This window comes from Perissodus microlepis, chromosome 4 (genome assembly GCF_051167445.1).
Source record: "Perissodus microlepis isolate ML-2025 ecotype Zambia chromosome 4, ASM5116744v1, whole genome shotgun sequence".
NCBI lineage: Eukaryota > Metazoa > Chordata > Actinopteri > Cichliformes > Cichlidae > Perissodus > Perissodus microlepis.
In genome coordinates, this window is record NC_140464.1 from 24121652 (window position 1) to 24143392 (window position 21741).

Here is a 21741-nt window from a genome sequence, read left to right on the forward strand (position 1 = left end):
ACAAAAAGTCCATTCTTCTCTGGGTCTCCATTCAGCAGACAGAGAAGAGTCGAAAACCAGATCACTGACTGCCACTTGGCAGTAAGAGGACCCTGTGATCTGACTGTCTTAGAGGGCCATTTGTTGTGGATTCTGAACTGAGAAAGTTTACATGGGCATACTGATCCCCGAACGTCGTGCAGCCCCCACAGAACTAGCTGCTACAGTGTGCGGCTCTCAGGTAGGTAAACAAAGGACAGGCTCAAGTCTAGAACCTCTGGGCTTCTCTAAAAGACCCGATTGACCTGGTCCTGGAGTTTAAAAAGGCTTGCTAAATGTGCTCAAACCAGCACAGAACATACCAGATGGCATCAAAGTGGTTCAGAAGAAGAGAACATGAAATGCTACACATATAAAGGCTAATTTACATCATGGAGACCTCCTCTCAAAAACTGGCACCGATGTAGCCACTGACATGTCATGTAGCCGGTTGGTTGTGGGTAATAGACTTACACTGTATGAAGTTCATTGTGTGGAGGAGTCCTCCACACAATGAACCACCTGTCTCAGACACGCTGTCCTCCACACAGTCTTTCATGTCCTCTTTAATGAAGCAGGTTGAGATTTCTTTAGACTAGGACAAATGTAACATATGCCAATCTTTATTACTGGATAACTGAGAACTGACACGGGAGGCATAAAGCAATAAAATCTGGAGTACACAATTGTCAAATATTTGGTATTATTTTTTGTATTTTGCTGTGTGCACAGAACGGAAGCCACACGTGTGCTGTGTGGGACTCCTCCCCCCACCCCACCCAAAAAACAAAAACAAAAAAACAAGAAAGAAGAAAGAAAGAAGAAAGATTATAACTGTAATAGACAAAAAAAAAGCTTAGATCCCTATTCTTCGTTTTTTTTAAATGTTTATGCAAAATTAGAACATTTTAAATGACGCAAACAGTCACGGTCTGTCTGCTGGTATGCGTAAATCACACTATCACTGTCTTTTTAACTCTCGTTTCTCCTTAAGTTTCCTTTTCTTTCTTCTTCTAAAAAAGATCCGTTGCTGCGCCTTCTCATGGGTCAAAGCATGTGTGACTCACGTGGTTTGCCCAATGAGAAGACCGAGCGAGGACGAAGAGGCGGAGCGTGACGCAGATCAAGGCTTGGAAAAGCACACGCAGCAGCGTTCAAGATTTAGTTGTTTCGTTTCCCACCTGGTGAGCTGACCGAGGGCCGCTGATCAGGCAGACAAACATCGATAAAGGTATTGATCCATTGGTTTGGGAGATGATTTCGCAGCGAACGTTTCTGCCACGCTGTAATCTATTTGAAATCAAAAAGACTACTAAACCTTTTAAACGCAATACTGGCTGCTTAATGCGCGATTAACGGATTAAATAGAGTGAAATAGTAGAAACTAACACAGCAGCACAGAAAACGTTTGTATTGTATTTTTAAATGCGCATAATCTGCCAGGCCTGCTCGGAGTGGTGAGGGAATTCTGCTTTTTGCACTTTACAGACTTTCACCGTGTGTTCAGTTCAACGATCCGCTGATCATCATCATCATGGCTCTTGATGGATGTGGCTTGCTCTGCAAATATATCCTCATCATTTTCAACATCATCTTCGCGGTAAGTCCGGCTCGATTTTAATACTGCGTGGTTAATTACGGGAGGGTAAAGGGAAAGGCCAAGCATGGCTTTCGTTTTCTTTCGCCTGTTTTGTGATCAATTCTTGAGATAAACGGGCAGAAAAAATGCGCTTTTTTTTTACATGAAGGATTAAAAGTTGTCATTTTGCGATGAAACTGGGGTGTTGTGCCAAAAAGTGGTTTCTGGTATTTGCCAAACAATTTGAACTTCTATTAATGAACTGTTGGACTCTAATCTGTAAAACATATTTCAAGTTGCAATAAATATAACAATAGTTCTCCAAAGATATTATTGGTGGTCTGGACTGGAATGGTTACAATGTGGGTACAATAAAAGAGTCTTACAGATACTTACAAAACAGGTCATTTATTTGATTTATAATACCATAAATCTCATTGGCTACAGTTAGTTTACCGATATAAGCAAAGACATATTACACGTACGCTGTTTTGCACACGATCACTTTTTGGAACAACACCAGGTTTCCTTGTGGTTTCGTTTCTTAGGATACCAAGAGAGGTTACTTTCATTTTCAGGAATCACCGTTACCATCAGTGTAAACTGTGTGCTTGGCACATCTATAAGCTGATAGGAACCCAACAGTATTTAATTTTTGAAATATATATGTGTGTGTGTGTGTGTGTGTGTGTGTGTGTGTGTGTATATATATATATAAATAGTCACAAAAATAACAAAATAGGAGTTGTATGGGATGGGATCAAATTAAGACCCACCAATTCATTTTTGTTCTTAGCTATTTAGTGGGATTTCAGAAATGTGAGGTTAAATTGTACAGACTCTTTAAAATAAGGCAGTATCTCCGATGAGTGGAAGAAGAATAAAATTGTCTGGAAAGAAGTGAGAACTTTCTTAAACAGCATGAACAAGGCTGCCACGGATAGATGATTACCCTTCACACCTCGGTGTTTTGTACAGCAGCTGAGAAACCAAATGCCACCACGTCAGAGTCTTAGCTTACACTATACTTCAAAGTCCATAATAGACTTTGAATCATGTAGTCCCCGCTAAGGCTCCTCAAAAGCTGGTATGTCCTCAATCTCAGCTTTCACCTGTTTCTTTCTGACCCTCCTCCACCTCATCTGACACCACTTCCTGTCAGCCTCATTTATCCATCACATCGTTCTGTGACTGAAACATGTTTCTATGAAACATGATACGTAAATTATATGTAATAAATGTAAATATTTAAAAATAAAATCTTTTGAGTGCCGGACAAAAAGACTGATACAACATGGTATCATTGCGACATTTTCAACTTCTTTAATTCTATAAACTCTGTCTTATTGCAACATTTGTAGCAGGTTTCAGTGCCAGTGTTGGTATGCTTGACAATCAAAAAAACAAAGTGAGAGAACTTTATGGTATTGGATAAAATACTAAATGGTTTAACTTTTCTATTCTAACTGTTCTTCTTGGTTCTGTATGACATCAACGAGAGCAAAATCCTTAATGTGGTCATCACAGCATCAGTCCCGCCCACTTCCTGTGTAAACGTTATGCTTGCGAGGGACAGCCAATCAGAAGAAAGCTGTCTTAAATGCCTGAAATGCCAATTTCTGTTGTTTGTCCCCTCTGCCAGCTGTTCTGCACAGTGTGAAAAACACTCATCTGTCACACGTGACACAGCATGGTTTATAAATATAGACCCTAAAAACCTATATTTCAGTAACCAGAGGATGTGAAAGTAACCAGGAATGTTGTTCGTTACACTTTTGTCCTGGTTTTATTTCCTCATGTGACAGGTGGTGGGGTTTGCCTTCCTTGGACTTGGATTGTGGTTGAGGTTCAGCGACAACACAAGAGCGATCTTCCATGTGGAGGAATTAAGCTCCAGCGCATTTGTTATGGGTCGGTGCATTTATTAGGTCGAAGAATCATGATGGAACATTTGGCTTCGATGTATATTTAACAGACAAACGGCCCCGTTTCCCGCTCCGTTTTATTAACAGGTGTGACTGTGCTGATCGCTCTCGGGGCAGTGATGCTGTTTGTGGTGATGTTTGGAGACTACGGTGCCTGCAGCGAGAAGAGATGCGCTCTGCAAGTGGTGAGTTGTTTTGATGGGTAATGCATGTTGGCTTACAGTCTCACTTTTCCGTAAAGATGGGTGTCAGACCAGTTGTTTCCTGTGCTGTGAACACAAAACCCTGTCTCGCACAGTGGTTACACCTTTTAACTCACTCAGTATTAAGGGAAAGTTTTAGGTTGCTTTTTAGTTTTAGTCAGAGAAACCAAAACAAAAATGTGTTAGTAACGTTTAGTATACCTCTAGTAATCCCATTTGGTGTCGTTTCTTAGGAGTCATTAAAAAAACAAACCGCCCTGAACAAGAAGTGCCCTGCAAGGACATGTTCAGAACAAGCTTAAATACCGCGCTGCTTCCTGGAGGACTCCTTTGTTCATTAACTTTATGGCAAATTTTAACGTTACTGTTCAGGCTTTTATCTGTGTTTAACAGGAAGACGGTGAAACATTTTAAAACCACCCCAGTGCCAGCATCAGAGGTTAAGGTGAATGCTGGAAATGGCGCTTAAATGTTAGAGCACATGGATCACCTACATGCTGGTGCAAATGGTAAAATCTGTGTAAAGTCGTTATTCAGATCAGATCCTTGATTCTAATGTGTACATCAAGTTCAACAAGTTGTTACAACATAATTTCTGTTGAACCACAGAGACAAGTCAACAGAGTGCCAGAGGAAAGTAATTAATAAGCTGCTCTCCGAGTACTCAGTCTTCTCCATTCATCGATGACACAATGAAACAGGAAGGAAGGAAGGACGGCTATTTACAGACCTTCTGCTCCCCCCCATGAGTCAAATAGTCTAAGATGATATGAGATACAAGGCAGGTTAATATCATGCGGCATACTAAGTGTTAAAATGTGACTTTGTTTAAAGTCAAACAAAAGCCGAGCGATGCATTGTGGTAAAAACCAAAAGTCAAGTTATTATGCCGCGTTAATGTTGCGTATCAGCATTGCAACATGAATAGACTGCATCTGTGTGTGTGTGTCACACCTGTGAGTACTTTGCATAGCACAGGCGATACCCGCAGGGAAAAACATTTTGCATGCGTATTGAATGTTTATTAGATTAGACATTAAAATCATGCACCGGAATTATTTGTGACCTGTTCAAACAATTATTTCCAATTTTATTGATGCTACTGCCATTATTGGTTCTGTTTATATAGTTGGTTCCCTATTGATTCCCCTTATTGCTGCCAGATCAGTAAGCCTACTAAGGTTTTTAGCATCAGTGCAAGTATTTTATCCCATCTGAGTCTAAACACAGTGTAGAAACGGAGTGCAGAAAGGTTGGCGTGTGTCTCTGGTCTGCAGGAGCTGCACGGCTACAAGTTTAGAGATTTGCAATGCAAAACTGTCCCAACCCCACCAATCAGACAAGGTCTTCACACAGCTGCATTGAATTGTGCAATTCCATCCACGGATCATGCACTAGAATATCATGACTTTAAATATTAAGAGGTTTATAATTGTTAGCCTCAATGACCAAAGTTAGGAACTTCAAGAAAGCTAGCTAATTGCTTTCTTTTAAAGACAGAAGGCCAACATATGGATACGAAATTTTGGCCAGCTGGATAAAAGAACAATCTGGTCGTTTATTTCTTTTAACCACCCAAAAGACCACACTGACTCACTGCTCCATATTTTGGTTTAGATTGGTATTACATCAAAAGTACAGCACAGCTCTAGCTCAACCTAAGTTGATGTCTCTTCAACACAACATGCAGATGTTTTGCACATAAAGTTGCAGAATTTGTTTCTTCACATCTTGCTGAAAGCTGTAGTTACTTTTGGGAGGTCTGAAACACAGAAACGCAGGACTGTGCAAGCACCTTTTGAGTATCTTATATGATGCAGAGGTTTTTGAACCACTTAAACATTTGGCTTTTTGATTCAGACCTTTATCCAGGTTCAGATACACAGAACATTTGATTGCATCGTGTGAAGTGTATTGCCCAGTTGGCCTTGACAGAGGATATTTTGTAACTTTGTGTAATCACGCTGACGAAACAGGCAACTGGCAATAATCACACAGTGACCTCTCAGTTTTCTTGGCTGTTTTTTTCCCCTTTGCTGTGCAAATGTACAGTGTCCTAACTGTAAATTACATCCTCGGGTCAAGCCCTCTTGGTTTTTAAGGATGTTAAAGTTAAAGGAAATTAATGGATGTCCAGTACCAGTTAAATGTTTTGCTCTGAAATCTTCAGGCTGTATCAAAACTGCAGGAAGAATCCCAGATGCAAGGAAGGGATGGGGAATTTGAACATTTAGTCAAGCTCGAAACAGGTCCTTGTTAGAATTTACTGCAATGTTAAGCCTCGTCTTCTCTTGATGCACCCACATAAAACTGGAAAAGCTGTTTCACTTCCTGTTCCTGTGTGTTTAAAAGTGTTTAAGTTAACAGAGTTCTTCCTGTCCCTTCAGTTCTCCGCCCTTCTGGCCATACTGGCTACACTGGTAGTTGTTGTTGGAGTGCTTGCCAACATTAAAAGGGATGAGGTGAGAGAAAATACTGATAAAAGGGATGAAAATCAATTAATGTATGTAATGTATGTCCTGACCATAAGACTGTGTTTTGATCTCTCATGTTAAAGGTTGGACTCAGGTTTGCCGAGTTCTATGCTAGCTTGTATGCTCTCTATGTGCACAATCAAGACCCAGGAATTGCTGTCACACTCACCTTCATCCACAACACTGTACGTATATAAGCTGCTGTTTTTCATTTTTACCTAATACTAAATTTTAACTCTTACTTCCTGTATACTCAAGTCTTTTCTGCTTTATGCATACAAGTTATATGGCTGATACACACAGAAGACGTCACTGTCAGCTGTTTCCATCAATTCCTGTGGAAGCAGTAAGGGTGTTTAGTTTCTCCACAGGGCTGCGCAGGGTAGTGTTTAAGACTTGTTTTTTGCCTCCCTTCACCTCTTCCTTCATCTGCCTGCTTTGCAGCTTCACTGCTGTGGAGCGACTGGTGTCTCCATACTAGAGCTCGTTAAGCAGACCTGCCCCGAACCAGATGGGTTTCTTGAAAGCTTAAAGATGGCTGTAAGTTGGTGCCAATAAATGAAGCAGTTTACAGTGGTCCTGCCACCACTGCAAACTGCACTGCTTTACCTCTTTCACTCAGCTGTACTGTACTAGATGCTCACAGTTTGTTCGGTCTTCCTGCAGAGCTGTCCTGGCGTCATTGCAGAGGTCTTTAACAGTAAAGCACCAATGATGATGGGCATCTTCGTTGGAACTGGAGTGCTCCTGGTAGGCAAATAATGCGTGTTTACTTTGCAACAAGTAAAGCTTCAAATGAGTTGGCAAATGCTACAAATAGTAGGGAAGATAGCACAGTCTGTTGTTCCTGTTACTATTAGTCTATACACAGTACTAAAGGTTCTATATTGTTGTTCATGTCAATGGCCATACATTAATCACTTTGCACTCCTCTCTCTTATATACTTCTTTCCCCTCCCTTTTTGAACTTTTTCTTCTCATTTTATTTCCCCAATCATTCCAAAGTTCATCGCTCTGATTTGCAGCATTACCCTCAGCAGAAAGATTGTTTCTGCCTCAACACCTCAGTACATTATCCTGACTCAGACCACTTCTACTCAGGCTAACTTTCAGCCAGCTCAGCATGAAGTAGTCACCAGCACACGTGCTGACCAGGAGCCGGTCTTTTTCACTCCTCTCAGCGCAGCCAACATCCCTGTGGCTTATGCTTAGTGCACTCTTCATTCTCACTGCGCTTTTCTCGCCATTTTGATTTTACTCCGCATTGCTTTAGTGTGAACTACACATACTCCATCTGCTGCTCTCAGCATTGTCTCAATTTTATCATTAGCAGTCGTTATAGGAGAAATCCAACCTAACACACACGACTCAGCTTACAGTTGACAGGTTTGACAGCAGATCACAGCATTTAGTAAATGAGTTTTCACATTTTTAAATCACCAAAGTTGCTTCATCTGCAGTAGGATTGACATTTGCTGGCAAAACAGTATAAGAAACCCTCTGGCGCTCTGAATATTCCCTCCACCACTAGTCAACTCTTCAATCTTTACTTTAGTGCCTTTAAACACACACGGCCAGTACATCAACAGGGTTGGATTTGTCCTGTTTGTTTCGACTTCTCTCTCACACTTTCTCAAACACTTCTGTAGCTGCGTGCTATCTGATTGCTGTGGCTGGAAGGTCTAGCCTCCTTCACACTCTTTCACCTGTTGCTGGTTCAGTTCTCGGGATGATGTAGTGGGTTGGTCATTGCATAGCTCTTTATCCCATCCCTGCTCTTTACTTGCCCTCCTCCTTTGTCTGCACAACAGATGACGGCCATGATCTGCGCCATAGTTCTCCTGAACCAGCTCAAGAATGCCCATCGGGAGAGGACAGTGTACTATTCAAATGTGTACTAAGAGGCGGATTAGGGTTTTACACCCTTAACCACCTCCTGTCAACAAAGGCCACTGCTTTACATACAAGCAGCACAGTGTTTACATATTTTCCTTTAGCTATGATTACATTACTTCAGAACCATATTTTGATTAAAAGGCATTTTTTTAGACATTTAGCTTAATAAATCCTGTAACATGTCGTGCACTAACCTGACAGGCCTCTAGATTATTGTGGCCAAACCCAGCCATGAGAACACATTAACAAATTCAGCTGGTAAAACATGAAAATTTTTTTTTTTTTTTTTAAACATTTTTTCTCCTAAAAAGTTATGCTGTTTATTTACGAATGAGTATTAGGGCCACGTTAAAGGGGGAAGAGAAACAACGTGGCCATGAGCATACAGACGCTGAAGGTGCAGAAAGATGCATCTGGTTAAAATGAAATAGCTGGAGATGGACCGATGCAAGGACATTTATGGTCACACTTATGCAGTACAGATGTTGTACCAAAAAACAAGTTTCATCAGCTTAACTCCATGAGGCAGTCTATAGAATAAAAATGACAAAATCTCCACATTTTCATTATTATTCATTTTGAGAATAGTTCCCCCTTCATGTGACCCTAATACTAATAGTTTGTCTGTTGCACACAGTAAAAGTTTAGTCACTGGATATGGTCAGTTATGACTGTTAAAAGGGAGTCAGTGTATCATCTTTGTTACAGTAGAGGTCCAATTACAGCAAGGTGTAGCATGTTGGGTGTCATCGCTCTAATGTGAGCTTCAATTTCACATTACTTTTAGTGGCTGTATAGTAGAGTATTGTTAAGAAGTGCATTCCTTTTAGATTTCTGGTAGAGGTTGCAGAAGGCCAAAGAGCAGGATAAAAAACAAAAAAGACAGCCAGGTACCCGAGAGAGGTTCAGTTTTAGGTCAAACTGTTTAAACATTCCAGACTTCAGAAGACTTGTTTCTGTAAAAGCTTAAAAGCTTTCATCCTGAGAAAAGGGAAAAAAAAATAAGCTCACATTTCATTCCTTTGTGTTTTGCTTGTTAACTTTTTTTTTTTTTTTTTATAATGACACAATGTTAACTGTCTTGCTGATTAAAAATAAATAAATACATTTCAAAGGCTAAATGCCTCCAGTTGTTTGTCACTTGTTTTCTTACCCTGTACTACTTATTTGTACTATTTAGTTATAGAAGCAAAACCTTCAGAGACACTCATTTCCACTAAGCGACAAAAATCAAGTTGGGCTTGTGTAATAATCTTTATTTCGTTGCTTACACACCAGTGTTTGGACCTGTGGAGAAAAAAAAAAAAAAAGTTAATGTAGTCATTTCACGTAATAAATGACAAACACTGAGCACTTTATTAGGAACACTGGGTAGCTGTGTGAAACCTGACCAGGTGGTTTCTGTGAATGGAAACTCCAGTAATACGAGCTCCAAGGATAATTGATGTAGCTACATTACTCATCACACCATGCTTTACAACTTTGAGGAAGTTTATCGCAGAATGACAGCGAAGCAGGAAATCATGCCACCCTCCACTTTTTGTATTTAACCTCTTTAAAAAAAAAAAAAAAAAAAAAAAAAAAAGAACTGGTAAGGCTTGTGGCTTTGGTGTAATGTCTCAGAATTGTTCTTTTGGCTCGTTTAACCACCAAATAACCAGCGCAACGACCCATCTGGGTATTGTTACTGCATGTGGTTTGCAACAACAGTGGCAGCAAGGTCACAAACCCCTCACGGATCAAACAGAAAACTTTGCAATGTGTTAGAACAGGAAGTACATAATGTGCAAGTCTGCATCATTGTGATTTCAGCAGACTAGAATCTGAAAGCATTTCCCATCCTTTTAGTTTTTTTGGATATTAACTAAGGGTTTGAGAAAAATATTACATTTAAAATGACAGATTTCTGCCATTTCCCCCCCACTTTGTTATGTTTTCACAGAGTGAAAAATGATTTGATACACAAACTTAGGCAACATCAGTAATCGGCTGTAAACCCTCTGGCGTCAACGACTGCTGAAGCTCAAGGAAACTGGCAAAAAAAACAAAACAAAAAAAAAAACAACAAACCAAAAAAAACTTAAGAATTTTTACATTTGGCTTCAGATGCTTTCAGGTCCTGTTTGTTTTTGAAACTTTCTGCCTCAGGTAGTGAAAAGTGTTGAGACCAACTTCCCCGTTTAGGCACATTCTTTTATTTACCGGGTTCACGTGTTTAGTTATCGCCCATCAGTACCCAGCGGTGCCTTGGCCTTTGTAGTTTAAGAAGTGCCGTTCAGGTTGAGCATTAGACTGAATCTCAATGGAACATAGAGTTCCTTTAGCGCCACATATACACAGTCATGCTACAACACGGCCTCCACCATACTGAACAAGTGATTCTTTAGAGCTCGTTCTTTGCTTCAAGTTCATCATTCTTTCCAAAGAAGGCGTTTATTTAGATGCGATGAGCTAAGTCTCACCTGGCACCTCTGTTTTTGACTATTACCACATTACGCAACGTAAATGTCAACTTGCGCCATCATGTTCTGAGGTTTTCCTGCACATCTGTTAGCAAATTTTCAACCACTGAATCCTTATTGCTTCATCGCCAGTCTACTTGGGTGACATATAGAATGAAAAGTTAGAAAACTTTGTTTATCTAGAAGTCTGCAGATATCAGATTTTATTAACGAGTGTTTAAATTAAAACAATTTTCAGTCAGGAATCAAAACTTTTCAAAATTGGAACAAGTATTTTTATACTTTTAAATGAACAAGCTGCCCAGTGTTTCATTTCTCTTTATGGTCTTACCTTCGAGGCATCTTAGGGTGCAGTCATCAGAGCACAATTCTGTCAGGCACAAGAAGTGGATCTGAGTGAGGAGGGAAAGACAAACCAAAAACAATAGCATTACTACCCGAGTTCACTTATCTGCACTGGGCCTGAACATGAATGTAACTTCTACACAAACAGCTGTTTACTTGTGTGCATCTTAGGTGGGAAATACCTCTGGGTCTTCTCGGAGGGAGCCCCCTTTAGTCATGTGCGGTGGAAGAGAGAGGAAGCTGTAAATTGCGATCTTCCGGACCTGCAAGTCCGAGGTCGGAAGCATCTGCAAAACCCCCAGGCTGCTGCAGCTGAACGACATAACAGTGACATGCCTTTACAACCAAAGACTGACCAACAACTGGCATTAAAGAAGCCCCCTTCTTTAATGTTGGAGATTTGTGGCTGCAAGGTTGCCTTCACACAGTGTCAGCAGTAATTTTGGCAAGACAACGCAAATCTTCATTAAAAAGATCATGACGGCTTTAAAATCAAAGCAGTACAAACATCCACACACTGTGTTACTAAGTAATGCCCACCTGACTGAGTTTGAATTGTGGAAAGTGGAATTTGTGAGACGAGTCTTTAGTAAAAATCCACCAATCATTTCCTCCAAGATGGTTTAGATTTTTGTTTTGTTTTTTCTTTGCACATTTTGCAGGTTTCACGCAGCTTTCAGGAACAGGTTTTAACCTCATACTCATCTACTTGCAGAGGCATGACTGGCATCTATTAGTGCACTAATTGATTAGCAAGCTTTGCAAAGTCAATGGCATTTCTTAAATTGCTGGCACAGCTATCAAATTTACAATTCAAATGGCTGTTTATACTGTTAAACACATGTCCTTTAACATGAACAACCACAGAGAAACTGTTTTGCAATTAACTAGAAAATTAGTACTTACTAATACAACTACAGTTTCATGCAGTGTGTCCATATCCCCGAGCACACTAAACCACTGATCATGTTAAATGGTCACTGGGGCAGCCAGCAATATGAACAACAACAAGACCATTTGTGAGGACGTCATTTTCCTCCTTGTATAAACATACCCATCATAAACAAGCATCCCACTGGGATATGGAGCGTCAGTGTAAGCCAGGCAGGAGTGAACCAGCAGCACAAGCGTGGACTCTGAGGGGTCCTTCAGGCTAACCTCCACATAAACTGTTCTGCCCTGCAAGAGGCTGAGAGGGAGGTGAGCCTCAGGGTGGTAGCTGGTGAAAGACTCATCTGCAGGGAAAAAGAAAAACACTTTAATAAAGTGTTTAAGAATACTCGGCCTACTGGCTCCACGCTATGATCTGGTCCTTGAACAGAACACAGATGTTAAAGAAAAATTACCTTCGGCAATTCTCAGTTGCACAGTGACAGCGGCTGGTGTTGGCTGTGAGAGGGGAAGAGGAAGCTGTTCATCCATCACATGAAACTTCACTTCACCTGGAGAATCTGCTGAGGAACTACATCCCACCATAAACCTGTGGAGGGAAGGAGACGGACACAATTTTTTTTTTTGAAACAATACATATTTGAAAAGCAGCTGTTGATCAAAGCACTGCTTAAAGAACAAAAACAAAATGAAAGAGAACATAATGGAAACAAGAACAAGCTGAGGATGAAGCCTTGATGGCGCACTTGTGAGATTAGAAAGCCTTTTACAAGATCCTGGTATCTTATTTACCTAAAGGCAGCTGGTTTGGTGCCAAACTGTGCTCCACACAAGAAGCAAGTGACTATGTAAATACAGAAGCTGTGGAAAAACATTTACCACCACAAAGAAAATACAGAATGGCCACTGCGCGGTGGGCCAGGCACATAATTCAGTTGTGAAGATCTAATATTTATGAGATTTTGATGAGTGTCATAACAGCTGGAGGAGGCATCTTTTCTGAGCAGCTGAGACTAAGTCATTTTCATCTTTCACTTCCTATTGAACCCATCGACAGCTGAGAGTTTTAAATAGGGATGAGAAATGATATAAAACGAGGTACTTCTCTTTCATGTTGCAGTTTGTCATTAAAGGAAATATAGTTAAAAAAAAAATATCAATGTGTTGGAATCAGCACCCTCCATCTGTCAGCTGAAAGTGAACAGTTTAAAGATTGGACGATGGTCATGGCATCAAAAATGGTGGACATGGATTAAAGCTGAAAACACTTTGCCTCCATGTTGGGAACCTGTGGACAAATAGCAAGTACTTTTTTTTTTTTTTTTTTTTTTTAAAATTGCCCCACAAAACACTGGTTGCGAAAGATTGAGCAGATTTGCTCAAACTGTTGACAAACCACAGAACAATGACTTCGACAGGAATCACTTTGCTTTTCCTCGTTTCCCGTTATAAATCATCACCAAAAAGTAAAAAATATTTCCCAAACAAAAAGGTAAACTTTCATACAAGTAGGATGACACATAAAATTCAGTGTCTCAAAACTTTTGGATTCATTTCAATAATTGTAGCTCATGAAAGTCAAAGTCCAGTTAGAATCCAGTATAGCATTATCAGGGTATTTCTTTCAAGTTCAAGTTACTATTCAAACAGTTTAAATACTGTATCCTTGTCCAAGCACACAAGCAGGGTCATGTTGAGGTCAAATCAGAAGTCTGACAACCTTCCGACAAACGGGAGTATAAACCACAGAAGGATTTTGCAGAAACGGCTGTTCATGAAGCGCAAGTGATTCATGTTGACTGGAAGGGAAACATTTAGTAAGAAAAGTTGCTGACATAAGACGACCTACTCACGCGAAGGAGAACCGTCAACGGTCCAAAGTTGCCTTTTAGAAAAAAAAAAATAGATTTTGGATTTAATTTGGACATCGAGGTCGGGACTCTGCAGTCTGATGATTTGTGGTGTCAAGTCAATGAAGGGATTTACCAGATTTTGGAGCACTTGATGACAACCTTGCTCATGACAACAAGCATGGAGAAGAATAACTGTGCATAACTCAGCACCTGCCCACATGGGGCAAAACCTACAAATATTTTGCCAAGCATGCATGGCCAGCTCTCTCGCCTGACCTGAACTGCACACAGAATCTGAGGTCTGAAGAGGAGAGACCAGACCCAAAAATAGAAACAAACTACATGCTCCCATCAAAGCAACCTGAGCTTCATCAGGAACATCTCAGCAGCATCATGAGCTGATAATTTGTGATAAAGGAGCCGCACGCTAGTTCTGCATTCAAAGTTTAAAAGACTTCTAAAACTAAAAATATGGATGTTTATGAAGACAAATGGAGGAGATATCGCAAGTGTGGTCATCTCAGACACGCACAGCCTCATCCACCTGCTGTGCAAGCCTCCTAGTTGAGACGGGCAGTTGGAGGAAAGAAAGACTGTTTCAGGATGAACTGAGTGGTAGCACGGATAATTAAGGATCAATTTGAAATTAGATTTGTGAATCATAAGAATCTACGCTTTAAGTCAAAAAATACAAATGTGGAGCTGGAAATGAGTATAACAGGTGGCTGTTATACTCGTCAGCCAAAACAAAGCAGATGGACAATGTTTTAAGAGAAAACAATCTTTCCTGCTACGGCTGAATGCTTAAAGCTAAGTACTACAAGGCTGCTGGCAATGGTTACAAAAGCAAGTTTCCTGTAAACAGCAGTGACATACCTGAAAGGAGAACTCTCATGTGCAGAATCGCCGTTTTGGTAAGGATGTAAACCTCGAACTTCCAAAAGATGAACCACCGTCTTGCCAAGCATCTATCAAATATATTTTTTAAAAAAAGCTTTAATTTATCCTGCCACAGTGGCGTGTGTTTGTCCATTTTTCCTTCTTTTTGGGGGTTGGGGGGGGGGGGGGGGGTCTACATGATGTGATAACATAGGAATGTGCCTTACATGTTTGTTTACTCCGCAGCCATCCAGAGGTACAATGTAGACGTCAAGATCAGGGGTCAACCTCTGCAGCGTGCAGGAAGCATTAATGTCCTCAGGGGAATGAGCCAGAGGAGCAACTGTGGGCTGTACTACAGAGTCAGGCACCGCAAAGATGCAGTACTGCCCCACTGTACAGCCTGCCGACACACATACAGAGTGGGAAATAATTATTGGATCCCATGCTAACTACAAGAAACATTGTGCCGGTGTGCTTGCAAACAAGGATCTCACCACCAAGCACCAAGTCATGTTTTGCTTGGGGATCAAATACTTATTTAAGGCTTCAAGCCTGAGAGTTGTTGCATTAGTCATTTGCTTTCCCCTTTTACAGTCGTCATCCTTTTAAACAAGTGTTTACAAGCTTTGTATTGTGCGAGACTCACCCTTCACAGTGTTTGAACAGCAGCCTAAAGAGTTACTGCAATCAGTATCTGACACAGGTCCAAGGCCGCAGGGTGAGGCGGAGGGCGTGTACGTGTGGGCCTCGAGGTAATCTGAGAGGAAAGCAAACAAAGCAAGAAGAACTTGTTATGGATGACTCAGCAGCATGAGATGGAAAATATGCAATACAGGTGTGTAATTACAGCCACAACATTAGGCTGAGGGTTTCCTGCCCCCTTGTGGTGGTGATCTGAAGTCAAAACACTGCATTTCTGATTAAGCACAACATTTCAGTGCAGTCAAACTAAAACTGTAAGACCAAACATTTAAACTGCAAGGCATTCAAGATTGATAAACCCTTAAATGTGATCATTTACCTCTCACTTTGTCTAGATTCTCTTTCGCATCTTCATCAGGTTTCTCAGATTGCTCATTATGGTGCTGCTGAGTAATATAATGTGAATATAAACTATGGAAAGGATTGTGCAGTGGCAGAGGGATGTTAAAATATCCTGCCATCATGCCATAGTCAAAGTCTGAGGGAAGCTGAGATTTAGCAGATTTGTTTTCAGAGTTTATGCTGCCTGTAGGATGGAGCTTGTCTTCGGGCACTTTAGATGGGTAGTATAGGTAATAGAAAGGACTATGCATCCAGTTATGAAAACCATACACTGATTGTGCAGGTGGAGTCAGATGTTGAGCTGGAGCAGAAGGTGCTTGAAGAAGATGGGGTGAAGCTGGAGAAACTTGGTTTCCAGGTCTGTAATACATCTGAGAGTAATGATAATAAGGGTGGTAGTAGTACTGGTAAGGATTCAGTTGATTGATGAATGATTGAGTGTGAGGAGGGTGTTGTTGAGGCTCAAGTCTATGATGGGGACCTTGTGGGACTGGAGGCAGCACTGCAGGAGACACAGATGCAGAGCGACTTGCATCATTGTGCTCCAAATGTACTTTAGCAGACAAATTAGGATGTTTGATCTGCTCTGTGCTATATTTTTCAAAGTTCTTGTGTGCTTTTATGTAGGCATTCACGTTGTGCTCATTTACTGGAAGAATTTGTGAAAGAGGACGTGGGGAGGAATTCGACAAGTTTGTTTCTCCAGGCATGTCGGGATGTGATGGAACCGGTCTTTCAGCCTCACCCCTTGAAATATGTGGAAAGTAATAGTAATAGTAGTAAAGATATGGGTTTAGAAGGTGAGGAGCATGAGTTTCAAGGGTTTTGTCAACCAATTTAGCATTTTCCGGTTGGGCGTAGGGATAAAAGGTAGTCTCTGACACAGGTGGAGGGAACTGGTCTGAGGTGACTTTCCTGATGCTCTTAGACTGTTGAACGTTGGGGGCCAAAGCTGAAAATTCATTACGCAAGTGAGCTGAAGAGATTTCGTGAGAAACATCCAGACCTGAATCAGTGTTTTGAGGTTTGCCAGAAAGGGGGATTTTGGGGTGATGGTAGTAGTGGTAGTATGGATTGAAATCATGTCTCAGAGGCTGGAAATGCGGCGCTTCGAGCTGAGCTGGAAAGCCTGTAGGTGTGACACTGTGCTTTTCAGAGAACGCCAAAAAAGGAGTTTCTTGATTTTTTCTTCGTTCTGGGTTTTCCCGACGTAAATCTTCCATTTCTTCAACGAGTGACGGAGGACTGTCATACGGCTCCCAGAAAGGCATCTGGTAGACGTAGTAGGGTTGATAATCTGGCTGGAAATCAACAGGAGGGTGAAGCTGAGAGCTAGAAGTCGGCTCAGGAGTCAAAGATGCTGGAGTAGGAGAATCATATGAAGCATGTACTTTAGGACTGGCATAATTATGGTGATATGTAGGGTGAGGATAGTACGGTGGAGCCAGGTAGAAAGGAGGGGCCCATGGAAAAGGCTCCTGAGCCCCTAACATAGGTTCTTCTGCCCCTCCGGCTAGATAAGCTGGGCTGTTGACCAGAGGCTGAGTGTTAATGGAGAGCTCTTCAGGAGAAGACATAGGGCAGGCAAGTGTGAAGATTTCCTTGCCTATCTGGAGAGGAAGTATATATTCTCCATCCTGGAGGAGGAAAAAAAACAAAACAACATTTAAAGGCCACAGGAAATGACAATGTGCACATGTAGTAACCATCAGATACGATGATTATGCTGGAGAACCAGATGGGCTAAAGAAATAAAAACAACTAGTCTGTCTTATGTATAGCATGCTCTGAAGTTCACCTTTTCTGTGATGCCACATGTAATAAACGGAGCAGCAATTACAGTATCTGCATCTTGCTTAGCCAAAGTGTAGCCACACTGCTCAGCCAACAGAGCTAGAGGGGTCCAATCTCCTCTCACTGCAGACAGAAGAGAAATAAAAGTTCATATTTGATTCAACATATGAGGGCAAAAGGCTAAACTATTATCTAAATTAAGTTTGATGCCAATAGAAAGAAAGGGGAGCCTACCATTTACTCTCTGCTTCTCCAAAGGAGTCGATTCGTGTACTTTGACAGTCATCCCATGTGAAGAGCAGCAGAGGGAGGATAGTCCCACAGTGTGAGGGCTGATCTGAGAGACTGGACAGGACATCTTGACCGGGATTCCCCTCCATAGCAGGGGCAGCACATAACTGTCATCCTGAATAAAAGCAGAGAGCATTTACACCACCCTCAGCTAAAAACACCCCACCTTAGACCATACATGCTCAGGATTTTAAAAGAAACGTTTGCCAGATTCAAAGATTATTTAGCGTGAATGTACAACTCCTCTGATCAGTCACAAAAGGAGGAAGGTTTTACAAAAACCTCAGTTTTTTTTCCTAAATAAGAACAATTAGCCCAGTTTTGGACATTTTTCATATAATCTGACACTTAAAACCGTATCAATGCAGCCAAAAACAAACACACTGTACTTTATTTTTTGTAGTTTTGGCTGTTTTGCCTCTCTGGCTTTAAAAGGGGAAAATGAAGAAAAAAACAACAACATGTGATTGAAGTGTAAACTTTACTGAAGAATTGCATTAACTCTTTAGGAATAACAGTCATTTTTATACACAGTCCAACATTTTTCAGAGGTTCCACATAAACTGCTTAGACTTGGGGACAGCAGAAACTTTACAAGTGGCCAAATCAATAATCTGGTGCAGTGTTAAAAAGAATTACTGCATTGACTGGCTCAGCTGCAGCAACGGGCCTGGAAGACCACAGAAGACAACTAAAGTGCATGATGACAGAATTATTTCCATGGTTAAGAAAACCAACTGCACAACATCTAAGAAACTCAAGGACACTGGAGGAAGCAGACGGGTCATTATCAAAGTCTAAAACAAAGAGAAAAGTTTATGACAAGACAAAACCTAGTAATACAAACACAACAACATGGCCACATTAGGCTTTGTCATAAGACATCTAAAGAGCCTGCACAGTTATGCAAAAAACAACCTTTAGACCCATCAAACCAAGAACTCGTACCAGAATGATGGGAAGAGGAAAAATGGCTTATGATCTGAAGCACACCACATCATCTGTCAAACACGGTGGAGATAATGTGGCACAAATTTTGTTCAGACAGAAAAAAGAACAAACAAAAAAACCCAACTACCAGGAAATATTTACAGCTTCTTTTGAGAAAAGCAAATATTAATTTAAATTTTTTTTTCAAATCTGGATGCGTGTACCACTGTGCATGCAGCAAAACTGTGGAAGAGTTTGAATGCAGAGTTGAAGCAATGCCAGAACAAAGAAGTTCAAAAAGGAGTTATAAAAATATGATTTTCATGAGAAACAGATGTTGTATTTAAGTGAATGTCTGTTTAGTACGTTTGTTAGTCGTACTTATTCCGATTTTCCTACCAACATTCCAAAACTGGAGGTATTTTGCTTAGATGCGTGAAAGTAAATTTATAGTTTCATAAAGAAAATGTAAACGATCATTTAAATTTCACATATTTTAATAACAGAATATGTACTCTATGTTTAAATCACTTTCTGTGTAATTTTTGAGTTATACTGCTAAACTGATTGGACAGCTCACAGCGCACAACACAGACATCACATCTAGATCGTGTAACTTAATTTACTGTGGTGGTGTCTGAAGGCAAAATTACAAAAACTGTTTCAAATTTTTTTTTAAAAAAATGTAAAAAATTAAAATCTAAGTGTAGCACACAGACACACGCACCTTTTGAATGACATGACAAGCGTAATATGGAGCCATCAAACGGAGGTCTCTCCATGTGGTCTGAAGAGTGTAACCACACTGTGGTGGTAGCTGGGACAGAGGCACCGATGATTCATTCGCTGGGACACAAAATCTTAATTTTACTAATATTAAGAAACTGTTTGGGTTTCCCAAGAGAAACCTTAAAAAAAAAAGAAGAAAAAAAAAGAGAAACACTGCAATATAGTGCAAGTATAAAATCCAGGCTATTGGAGCGCATAGACATGCAGAAGGTGTAGCATCACCTCGGTCCAGCAAGAGCTGTGCAGCTCGTCTCCTCCTGACAGTGAGGGTCATGCTGTCCTTCTCACACTCCACCACAGGCAGCAGCCTCTGCCAGCTCTCCACTGTGCTGCTGACCCGGTGACCCCTGAGCCTTGTCTGGCTTCCCAGAGACCGGACTGGTAAACAAAAACAAACCACCTCTGAGAATATGGTGTTAGTGTCAGGATTATACAGAATGTAAAGTGTGTGTGCGTGAGTGAAAGAGGGGGAAATTGGGAGTTTCATGTAGCAAACTAATGGATAAGGAAACTGGACACAAAATGCCTCTTATAGTGAAAAGATTAGTTTTAGTGGTAGAATAGTGTCTAATCATCATGAGGGATTAAAATGTACCAACTACTTTATAAAAATGACTAAAATTATCAAACTGGTTTCGTTAGGGGAGTATTAAAGTAGCAAAGTAAAACGCAAGCACAGTGAGGAGGAGCCTGGGGTCAGGTGAGTTCAGGACAGTAGCTTACCTGAAGCAGAGGAATCTGATTGGTAGTGGAGAGTTGGGACGTTTGGCTCCAGCTGGCCAGCGACGACAAACTTGCCGTAAACTACGTGCTTAATTTTCCCCTCTCTGCAGTCTCCATATGAATAAACCGGCTCCTCCTCGGCTTGCCTGGGGTTGTGGCGGTCACCGACACCTGTAGGACCCGAAGAAGACGCCATTCTGGGTCTTAGTCTCTTCTCAGGCTTTTCTTCGGGGCTGCTGCTGGGTTTCTCTTTCCTGCTGTGGAGGTCGTCAGAGTTTAGGAGGTCTTCTGCGCGCCTTGAGCCGAGGTCCAGCCGCTCTCCGACGTCAGGGCTGGAGGAATGACTGCTGCTGCTTTCCGTAGTTAAATGACCTTTGCTGTCATCAGGAGGAGAATTCGACTGGAAGGAGGACGCAGTAGGCTCGCACCGGCTTACTAGAGGCAAAGCGATTGTTGTGATGGTGTAAATAAGCACAACACCGAAGTATCCTTTATGTTTGAAATGCATTGCCAATACGCGTTATTGTCTTTGCACCAAAACACTGGGACGGAATGAAGGGCGGCAGTGTTTTTGTAGACTTTCTGTCAGCGCACCTGGTCACTTAATTAGCCTTAATTGGCAAAGAGGCACGCGCTCTTACCCGTTACTGTCCCAAGTGTTTATGTTGGCGCTGTTAGCATCCAGCTGCTAATCTAATCTTACCTTTTCCGTCTAGTCATATAGCGTATGGGATATTAACAACTTAGCATACTACTAGTTAGTCTTATTTATATACTTCACTAAACACACACAAGATATTTCGTGTTTGTTTTGAGGTTTTTTTTAGTCACACACTGTGTATAGACATGACTGAGTGATGTCTCGGAATAATCTGGGCCTTATTGCCAAAATTAAAATAGCATTGTGTCGCTTCAGCGATCCTAGTTTTGACTGTCACAAATCTTAAACATGTATTTACGTCTCTGTCCACTAGAGGGCAGCACTGCATTGCACAAAGTCACCGAAGATTTGAAGAGCATTATTTTATGAACCCTACTGAAATCATGTAGACTTACTAATCTGTAAGTCTGGCTAACTGTATATATTTCATCTTCTAATACAGTTGAGTAGCTGATTTTTTTTTATTAAAACATCTGGACATGCATTTGCTCAGCTACACATGTGGCTCTGTCTTTCTGATAGATGCCATTTAGTCCCTGAAATTCAGATCATTTGACCCCTACCCTCTTTTTTTGTAAGTCATTTATTTTTGTGATCAGCTGACAGAAAAATTAGTCAGAGGCTAAAAGTAACTCACACTGGAAGAATATTTCCCCACATAACTCCTGCTTTTACTTGCAATGACTCCACTTCCTTTCATTCATTTGCATTTTGCATTTTTTTTTTCCCAAACTGCGTTCATTTTTAATAACTTGCTGATAAACTCCCTTTGGAGAGACCTGCTCGTGGAAAAGACTGTTTAATGGCTTTGTCAGCAGAGAAAAACTGAACCGATCAACTGAGAAAGATGGTCAGCGATAGTTTGCCACCAACTCCATTCGACAGGCAGTGAGTGTGGAGCTGATATCAGTCATGCCATCAGATTGTGGTTCAGATCAACTGACGCCAGAGAGGGGCTGCGTCCTTACAGCATTATCATCA

General features: G+C 41.1%; 2 protein-coding genes across 3 annotated transcripts; one reads left to right on the forward strand and one right to left on the reverse strand.

Annotated features, from left to right (window-relative positions):
* The first annotated feature begins 1124 nt into the window (after positions 1-1124).
* cd9r (CD9 molecule related) lies at positions 1125-8380 on the forward strand. 2 transcript variants are annotated; one of them, XM_084926635.1, is made up of 9 exons: positions 1125-1249; positions 1507-1618; positions 3403-3508; positions 3610-3707; positions 6113-6187; positions 6283-6384; positions 6644-6739; positions 6866-6949; positions 7205-8380. In XM_084926635.1, the coding sequence occupies exons 2-9, from the start codon at positions 1553-1555 to the stop codon at positions 7409-7411; spliced, it is 834 nt and encodes a 277-aa protein (XP_084782761.1). In that variant the 5' UTR covers positions 1125-1249; positions 1507-1552; the 3' UTR covers positions 7412-8380. The 2 variants fall into 2 exon arrangements, with proteins under 2 accessions (XP_084782761.1, XP_084782762.1); XM_084926636.1 differs by having other exon boundaries at positions 1126-1249; positions 8011-8380.
* On the reverse strand, positions 8331-20920 carry LOC146389009 (uncharacterized). Its single transcript, XM_084926633.1, has 14 exons — positions 20100-20920; positions 19599-19754; positions 19315-19433; positions 17601-17772; positions 17371-17489; positions 15550-17209; positions 15175-15285; positions 14753-14928; positions 14523-14614; positions 12249-12382; positions 11957-12137; positions 11085-11214; positions 10889-10949; positions 8331-9382 (listed from the first exon to the last, which is right to left on the reverse strand). The coding sequence occupies exons 1-14, from the start codon at positions 20605-20607 to the stop codon at positions 9363-9365; spliced, it is 3639 nt and encodes a 1212-aa protein (XP_084782759.1). The 5' UTR covers positions 20608-20920; the 3' UTR covers positions 8331-9362.
* Positions 20921-21741: the final 821 nt, after the last annotated feature.